This window comes from Chenopodium quinoa, unplaced genomic scaffold (assembly GCF_001683475.1).
Source record: "Chenopodium quinoa cultivar QQ74 unplaced genomic scaffold, ASM168347v1, whole genome shotgun sequence".
In the NCBI taxonomy this organism is placed as follows: Eukaryota; Viridiplantae; Streptophyta; class Magnoliopsida; order Caryophyllales; family Amaranthaceae; genus Chenopodium; species Chenopodium quinoa.
The window spans coordinates 7,261,367-7,270,662 of NW_018742484.1; the positions used below are offsets into that span (position 1 = coordinate 7,261,367).

Here is a 9,296-nt window from a genome sequence, read left to right on the forward strand (position 1 = left end):
TATAATTCATTATAAAATTTTATAAAAATTGTGCGTGGTATGGAACTAATCTAGTATAATGTAAAAAGTCAAAACATGTAAAGTATTATAAATCGGAGGAAATAATAAAAGAGAAGGTCATAATCAACCCACAAAAAATGATATGAAATTAAAAGGGTTGGGGGAATTCTAATGTGCAATGATAAGAGTTCCTGACCCTTCTTAACCTTCCTCTATATATATCTTTCATTTTACACCAAATTTTTTATATATTTTTCTCATATAATTTTTATTCTATGGACTATAGTTTTCGTAAGAGTCTCGCTAAATTCAAGCTCTTCACAATTCGCACAATTCAGAATTTGTGATCTTTGGATCTCCTTTTCTTGTGTCAATTTTTTTTTTCACACACATAATTTTGTGCACAATCATAATATCCTATCTTTTTGCCACCTGTACACCAATAATTATTTTTGTTCGCATTTTCATTAAATTTTTATTTTTAATTTTTGGGGTTTTTGGGTAGTATTTATAGCATTCAAAGATTTATTTTTAGTCAGAAGAAAAATAATTAAAAGGGTTTGTTTTTAGTTGGAGTAAAAGTTAGTTAAAGTGGTTGTTGGAAGTCTTTGTTCTCCTTAGAAAAATTTATGTACAAAAAAGTAAGAGAGAGTCCAATTTTCTAAACTTTATTTTAATTTAATTGGCGGCTTCCCTTATATATATATATATATTCAAAGTTCAAGGCTTTACTTCTTATTTCTATCCTCTGAAAATTTTCCACAAAATTATTCTCTCATTAAATTCAATTCCTCTGCCTCATTATTCATAGTATTTTATTTTGGCTGGTGAATTATTTCTCCAAAGTTTATAAATATACAACTTGTATCATAAACTTTGCATGGTATTATCTCTCTTAGTTGTTGAGAAAAATAAAATGACTAATTGTGAAGAAATTTCCTTGGATTCAAGACCTGCATCATATGAAGAAATCAAAGACAAAAATGGTATTACTCAAATCATTCTTCAAAATCTACGAGGCGCTTCCGTTCGAGTAAGTCAATATATCTCTATTGTTATCAGTATGTTAATTCCTCCCTGCGTCCCTTAAAGATCTTTTCACTTAGTTTTCATTTTTCATCCATTTTTTCAAGTTCTTCCCACTTTGCGCGGTTTTATTTCTATAAATCAATATTGATTTGGTGTTTGATTTAGATAAGCTTGTATGGTGGTCAAGTTCTTTCATGGAAGAATGAACAAGGAGATGAATTATTGTTCATGAGCAGCAAGGTATGCCAGGCCACCCCATTTCTCTTCAATTATTTTTAATTTATTTTATTTTCATTGAAACTTCTGATATTTTTCATTTGATTATTTTTAATAACAAGGAAGGTTCCTGATAATAATATCTTTGATTTTTTCTGTAGTCTAAGAAATAATTAGTACTAATTATCATATTTTAGACTTTTCGATATCAGTTAGAGGCCAGGTGGGGTTGTTGTCAAGAATTGGTCGAATAGTATTGATTTATAGGTAATTATATATATTAATCATATGCTTTGCAGTTAATTATTTATAATAATCATCCTTAAATTTGACTGATTCAGGCTACGTTTAAGCCGCCAAATGCAGTTAGAGGGGGAATCCCCATATGTTTTCCTCAGGTAAATTAAAATCTAATTACTAATTTTTATAAAAGCTACAAAAACAAAAAAATATTATTAGACCAACATAAATTTCATTGTTAGCTGATTACTGTAATTTTGTGCATCTACCCTTGGATTGATCTGAAGTTTGGAAGCCGTGGCCTGTTAGAGCAACATGGATTCGCGAGGAATAGAATGTGGGTGATCGACAATCAGCCTCCTTCACCACGTACTAATAAATCGAAAGGCTGTGCCACGGTCAATTTGTTGTTAAAACCTTCTGATGAAGATCTTAAAGTGTGGCCTAACAAGTATGTACTAATGAGTACCTAGTAATATGTTACCTGAATAAGTCTTTTAACAATTTTACTAGTTGATTTAAGGTCTAACAACAAATTCTCTGTTTCAGATTTGAGATTCGAGTCAGGGTTACACTATCCGAGGATGGCAATCTTATATTAAGATCGCGTGTTAAGAATGCAAATGGAAAGCCCTTGAGTTTCAATATTGCATTCCGTACATATTTTGCAATCTCCGATATCAGGTGTTTCGGCAAAAAATGAGCTAACCGAGCCTTGGAGGGGTGTCTGAGAACCTCGAATTTGGGCCTTGAATGGACCTGCAAAATGAACCCCGAGCCCCGGGGGTTGAACCCGAAGCGGAGCCTCCGACGCCCAAGTTAGTTGCCAAACAATGCATATTTTGAGAGGAGTTTAGGGGAGAGAGTGGAGGAGTATGGTCATCTTAGATGATAAGAGTGACCTCCTTTTACCTTATGCCCTTTGAGGGGTATTTATATGAGTACATAAGTGGGTTTATGAGCCCTAAAATTACATATGTGGGCCGTTGAAGGCCATATTGATGTATTTGACTTATTTGGGGCCTTTTATACCTTTTTTATGCCATTTGGGCTTATATGGGTAGAGTTACCCAAGACTAAAATGGGTATGACCATTTTAGTACCCAAACAATTAGCCCCCGAGACCCAATTCTATTTGAAAAAATGAGTTGGGTTTTGTTTCAATTTCCCAAATAATTCGTTCATAGAAATTGAGTCGAAGGACTTTATTTGTTCAGGTTTATGCAAGGCAACACTCTTGATCCGAGGATTGTAAGAGTTATTACTCTTGATCCGAGGACTGAAAGAGTTCATCCGAGGCAACACACTCTTGATCCAAGGATTGAAAGAGTTAATTACTCTTGATCCGAGGACTAAAAGAGTTCATCTGAGGCAACACTCTTGATCCAAGGATTGAAAGAGTTAATTACTCTTGATCCGAGGACTGAAAGAGTTCATCCGAGGCAACACTCTTGATCCAAGGATTGAAAGAGTTAATTACTCTTGATCCGAGGACTGAAAGAGTTTATCTGAGGCAACACTCTTGATCCAAGGATTGAAAGAGCTAATTACTCTTGATCCGAGGAATGAAAGAGTTCATACGAGGCAACACTCTTGATTCAAGGTTTGATCCGAGGACTGAAAGAGTTCATCCGAGGCAACACTCTTGATCCAAGGATTGAAAGAGTTAATTACTCTTGATCCGAGGAATGAAAGAGTTCATATGAGGCAACACTCTTGATCCAAGGTTTGATCCGAGGATTGTAAGAGTTTAATACTCTTGATCCGAGGATTGTAAGAGTTAATTACTCTTGATCCGAGGATAGAAAGAGTTTAATACTCTTGATCCGAGGATAAAAAGAGTTTATTACTCTTGATCCGAGGATAGAAAGAGTTTATTACTGTTGATCCGGGGATAGAAAGAGGTTACTCTTGATCCGAGGATAGAAAGAGTTTACTCTTGATCCGAGGATAGAAAGAGTTTACCCTTAATCCGAGGATAGAAAGAGTTTATTACTCTTGATCCGGGGATAGAAAGAGTTTACTCTTGATCCTAGGATAAAAAGAGTTTATTACTCTTGATCCGAGGATAGAAAGAGTTTACCCTTAATCCGAGGATAGAAATAGTTTACTCTTGATCCCAGGATAGAAAGAATTATTACTCTTGATACGAAGATAGAAAGAGTTTTACTCTTGATCCGAGGATAGAAAGAGTTTATTACTCTTGATCCGGGGATAGAAAGAGGTTACTCTTGATCCGAGGATAGAAAGAGTTTACTCTTGATCCGAGGATAGAAAGAGTTTACCCTTAATCCGAGGATAGAAAGAGTTTATTACTCTTGATCCGGGGATAGAAAGAGTTTACTCTTGATCCTAGGATAAAAAGAGTTTATTACTCTTGATCCGAGGATAGAAAGAGTTTACCCTTAATCCGAGGATAGAAAGAGTTTACTCTTGATCCGAGGATAGAAAGAGTTTATTACTCTTGATCCGAAGATAGAAAGAGTTTTACTCTTAATCCGAGGATAAAAAGAGTTTATTACTCTTGATCCGGGGATAGAAAGAGTTTTACTCTTGATCCGAGGATAGAAAGAGGTTACTCTTGATCCGAGGATAGAAAGAGTTTATTACTCTTGATCCGGGGATAGAAAGAGGTTACTCTTGATCCGAGGATAGAAAGAGTTTACTCTTGATCCGAGGATAGAAAGAGTTTACCCTTAATCCGAGGATAGAAAGAGTTTATTACTCTTGATCCGGGGATAGAAAGAGTTTACTCTTGATCCTAGGATAAAAAGAGTTTATTACTCTTGATCCGAGGATAGAAAGAGTTTACCCTTAATCCGAGGATAGAAAGAGTTTACTCTTGATCCGAGGATAGAAAGAGTTTATTACTCTTGATCCGAAGATAGAAAGAGTTTTACTCTTAATCCGAGGATAAAAAGAGTTTATTACTCTTGATCCGGGGATAGAAAGAGTTTTACTCTTGATCCGAGGATAGAAAGAGGTTACTCTTGATCCGAGGATAGAAAGAGTTTATTACTCTTGATCCGAGGATAGAAAGAGTTTATTACTCTTGATCCGAGGATAGAAAGAGTTTACCCTTAATCCGAGGATAGAAAGAGTTTATTACTCTTGATCCGGGGATAGAAAGAGGTTACTCTTGATCCGAGGATAGAAAGAGTTTATTACTCTTGATCCGGGGATAGAAAGAGTTTTACTCTTGATCCGAGGATAGAAAGAGGTTACTCTTGATCCGAGGACAGAAAGAGTTTATTACTCTTGATCCGAGGATAGAAAGAGTTTACCCTTAATCTGAGGATAGAAAGAGTTTATTACTCTTGATCCGGGGATAGAAAGAGGTTACTCTTGATCCGAGGATAGAAAGAGTTTACTACTCTTGATCCGAGGATAGAAAGAGTTTACCCTTAATCCGAGGATAGAAAGAGTTTATTACTCTTGATCCGGGGATAGAAAGAGGTTACTCTTGATCCGAGGATAGAAAGAGTTTACTCTTGATCCGAGGATAGAAAGAGTTTACCCTTAATCCGAGGATAGAAAGAGGTTACTCTTGATCCGAGGATAGAAAGAGTTTATTACTCTTGATCCGGGGATAGAAAGAGTTTTACTCTTGATCCGAGGATAGAAAGAGGTTACTCTTGATCCGAGGACAGAAAGAGTTTATTACTCTTGATCCGAGGATAGAAAGAGTTTACCCTTAATCCGAGGATAGAAAGAGTTTATTACTCTTGATCCGGGGATAGAAAGAGGTTACTCTTGATCCGAGGATAGAAAGAGTTTATTACTCTTGATCCGGGGATAGAAAGAGTTTTACTTTTGATCCGAGGATAGAAAGAGGTTACTCTTGATCCGAGGACAGAAAGAGTTTATTACTCTTGATCCGAGGATAGAAAGAGTTTACCCTTAATCCGAGGATAGAAAGAGTTTATTACTCTTGATCCGGGGATAGAAAGAGGTTACTCTTGATCCGAGGATAGAAAGAGTTTATTACTCTTGATCCGAGGATAGAAAGAGTTTACCCTTAATCCGAGGATAGAATGAGTTTATTACTCTTGATCCGGGGATAGAAAGAGGTTACTCTTGATCCGAGGATAGAAAGAGTTTACTACTCTTGATCCGAGGATAGAAAGAGTTTACCCTTAATCCGAGGATAGAAAGAGTTTATTACTCTTGATCCGGGGATAGAAAGAGGTTACTCTTGATCCGAGGATAGAAAGAGTTTACTCTTGATCCGAGGATAGAAAGAGATAGAAAGAGGTTACTCTTGATCCGAGGATAGAAAGAGTTTATTACTCTTGATTCGAGGATAGAAAGAGTTTACCCTTAATCCGAGGATAGAAAGAGTTTATTACTCTTGATCCGGGGATAGAAAGAGTTTTACTCTTGATCCGAGGATAGAAAGAGTTTACCCTTGATCCGAGGATAGAAAGAGTTGTTTTTTTTTTTTTTTAATCATCATCATCGTGAGGAAGATTGATGAATAATTTTATCATCGTCATCGTGAGGATAGTTGATGATATTTTTTTTTTTGAGGAAAATATTGACTCAATTAAGAGCCATTTTTCTTTGCTGAAGCAATTTGATAGATGGGCTTTGATGAAAGTGGGCCTGAAGCCATTTACTTGATAAAAGTATTAGCCGCAGGTAAGAAAGCTTCTGGCCATCTACCCTGACAAAGATAGTTTTTTTTTTTTATGGCTTATAGCTCTTTGAAAATGGTCAAAAGGTAAATTTTTCTTCTGACTTATTATCATCAGATTTGGTGTAGGTTGAGGTCGGGTACAATTTGAGCCAATTGCACTTGACTGCCGAAGCTAATTGCTTTGGTTGCTCTAGCATTAGCTCGTATGAGCTTCGGTTCAGACAAACCATCTTCGGCAGCACCCTCGGCTCATATGGTTGTGAGCTTCGGCCGGGAGCTCGAATCTCGGCGAAGGTAAACCTCGGCTGGGCTCGGCTTCGGCTATGGCTAGCCTCGGCCAGGAGATAAGAGGTGAGCTTTGGCTCGACAATGGTTACCGACCTTAACTTGGGAGCGGTAAACTGTACCACCCTTGGTTTCTGCTGAACACCTTCGACTCGCCCAGAAACGCCTTCGGCTTGGGCTGAAACTCCTTCGGATAGCCTCGGCTCGATGAGCTTCGGATTCCTTTTGCTTATCCGAGCTATTTGCTTCGGATTTTTAGATTGGTGATAGTTTGAGCTTTTTTAAGCTTCAACAACGGTAGACAACCTCGGATCTTCTTCGGCTGCTACTTTAGATGTGATGTGAAGAGATTTGGCTCACTTCACAATACTAGCCTTGACCCCATTGACCTCGGCATGTGTTGCCTAGGATGAAATGGTGAGTCATTCTAGTGGTGGAGTTGTGAGCCTTGAAGCTTGTGATGAAGACAATGGCAATTTCCTTCGGCAAGCATTGAATTTACATAAACTTGATTGATTTTTTATGTATGTTTCATGCCACCTGATGCCTCTTCAACTTGGTGGTGTGAATGAAAGGCTTGCTTTTGTGAGCTTTCCATTAGAGCCACGTAGATCTAGCTTTTATTCTTCTTCAAGAATAATTAAGGTTTGACCATATTCATGGAATATTTCCCAATTTTTTTGTAAAGGCACGAAGTATCTTGTTAGTAGTGGTTAGATTGGCGACAAATCAAAATGTTTATCTATCATCTCCACCATTTGCAAGAATGATTACCCCTTTTGACAGGAGTAATAATTTTGGGTTAAATTTGCTAGAAATTTTGACCCTTTTTCGTGTTAGAACACAGTAGCCATGAATTAGTGGATTTTCATGGGTAGTAGTACTCGTCTCCCCACAGACGGCGCCAAATTGTTTCGGAAAAAAATGAGCTAACCGGGCCTTGGAGGGGTGTCTGAGAACCTCGAATTTGGGCCTTGAATGGACCTGCAAAATGAACCCCGAGCCCCGGGGGTTGAACCCGGGGCGGAGCCTCCGACGCCCAAGTTAGTTGCCAAACAATGCATATTTTGAGAGGAGTTTAGGGGAGAGAGTGGAGGAGTATGGTCATCTTAGATGATAAGAGTGACCTCCTTTTACCTTATGCCCTTTGAGGGGTATTTATATGAGTACATAAGTGGGTTTATGAGCCCTAAAATTACATATGTGGGCCGTTGAAGGCCATATTGATGTATTTGACTTATTTGGGGCCTTTTATACCTTTTTTATGCCCTTTGGGCTTATATGGGTAGAGTTACCCAAGACTAAAATGGGTATGACCATTTTAGTACCCAAACATCAGGTAATACCTCTTTCTTTGTCGATGCTAACACTTTCCCTTTTTGTTCGTTTTGAATTAAGTCAAGAAACCATTTTATAAAGCGTGTCACTACTCAATGTTAACATATAGGGTCAGGTCTTGTTAGAAAATTGAATTGTTTATGTTATGCATCTAGCTACAAGTTGTTTCTATGATGTTCGAGTCTGATGATCAATTTTCGGGCTAATGATACAGTGAAGTTCGAGTGGAGGGGTTGGAAACTCTGGACTATCTCGACTGTTTACAGGACAGGCAGCGATTTACAGAACAAGGAGATGCCTTAACATTTGAATCAGAGGTGCATAACATAACCCAGATTACTGATATATAACATATATTGCATTATTGGACTTATTGAGGTACTAATTAGGAATTTTTTTGACAACACAAATAAATTTAAACCATACTGCCTCTCTGTATATACAGAATTCAAACTAATGAATTATATATTCGTGCAGGTTGATCGAATTTATCTGAGCTCATCAGATGTAGTCGCGCTTTTTGATCATGGAAGCAAAAGAACATTTCAGATAAGAAAGCAAGGGCTTCCTGATGTTGGTAAGTTTTATTCTGTTAAGTCAGTTTTGTTTACTACAGAGTAGCTAGACAAGTAGTGATTAGTTTTTTTATGTAACGAAGATGCATTGCATAATTGTAACATTATTGGCGTTACAATTGCATAATTATAAGCTTTATAGACGGAGTACTAGCAAGTAGTACTACTAGATACAAGTTTTGCTGACAATAACTAGTAAATATCTTTCAGCGGTGTGGAATCCGTGGGAAAAGAAGGCAAAGGCATTGGCAGATCTAGGAGACGACGAATATAAGAAAATGTTATGTGTTGATGGATCCGCAATTGAGAAGCCCCTCACCCTTAAGCCAGGAGAAGAATGGAATGGACAATTGGAGTTCACAGTACTCTCTTCATGCTAACAAAGGAAAAAACAAAGACTTTAGATGATGATGATCAAATTTAGAAAATAATCATAAATGTTGCTTATTTTTCATGGCAACATTTTGTTTATATATTCTGACTGCTAAGTATTATCTGCAGGTTCAGCAAACCATTTAGAAGAGATAAAAAAAAAATTTCCTTTTTTATTTTGAGGGGGGGAAGAAGTTTTATTTATTTACATTCTATTTTTTGGTTTATGCGAGCATATTTAATTTGTTGAAGTTGGCAAATTGTAATTTAATTACACTGTATTTTGTATATCATTTATGCTCTTTGATCCAAAAAAAAAATAACTTCATGGGTCAACGAGATTGTAAAACTTGTATTATTGCTTCTATTAGTGATGTTTGTACTAACCAACATACTATGTTACACTTTTTTTTTTTTATGATTTGTTGTTATCATTTAATTTGGGAGTATGTGACAATATATTTAGCTCATCTTTCAAAAAAAAAGAATAAGATGAATATTTCATTGGCTAGTGGCTCTTTCTTGTACAAAGGAAAAAAGCATGAAATAGGAGCATAATTTAGGGGACAAAATTAGAAATTTTTCAAGGGTGATAGATCAAG

At 36.8% G+C, this 9,296-nt stretch overlaps 1 protein-coding gene across 1 annotated transcript; it reads left to right on the forward strand.

Annotated features, from left to right (window-relative positions):
- Positions 1–284: 284 nt before the first annotated feature.
- LOC110719635 (putative glucose-6-phosphate 1-epimerase) lies at positions 285–9,061 on the forward strand. The gene is made up of 8 exons (XM_021898610.1): positions 285–1,033; positions 1,195–1,269; positions 1,587–1,643; positions 1,773–1,936; positions 2,035–2,169; positions 7,962–8,064; positions 8,225–8,324; positions 8,533–9,061. The coding sequence occupies exons 1-8, from the start codon at positions 881–883 to the stop codon at positions 8,700–8,702; spliced, it is 957 nt and encodes a 318-aa protein (XP_021754302.1). The 5' UTR covers positions 285–880; the 3' UTR covers positions 8,703–9,061.
- The last annotated feature ends 235 nt before the right edge of the window (positions 9,062–9,296 follow it).

Bases quoted from the DNA above. Each gene is read 5' to 3' on its own strand.
- LOC110719635 (XM_021898610.1), top strand. From the start codon at position 881: ATGGTATTATCTCTCTTAGTTGTTGAGAAAAATAAAATGACTAATTGT. The intron at 1,034-1,194 runs GTAAGTCAATAT...TGTTTGATTTAG, and splicing joins TACGAGGCGCTTCCGTTCGA to ATAAGCTTGTATGGTGGTCA. The intron at 1,937-2,034 runs GTATGTACTAAT...TCTCTGTTTCAG, and splicing joins CTTAAAGTGTGGCCTAACAA to ATTTGAGATTCGAGTCAGGG.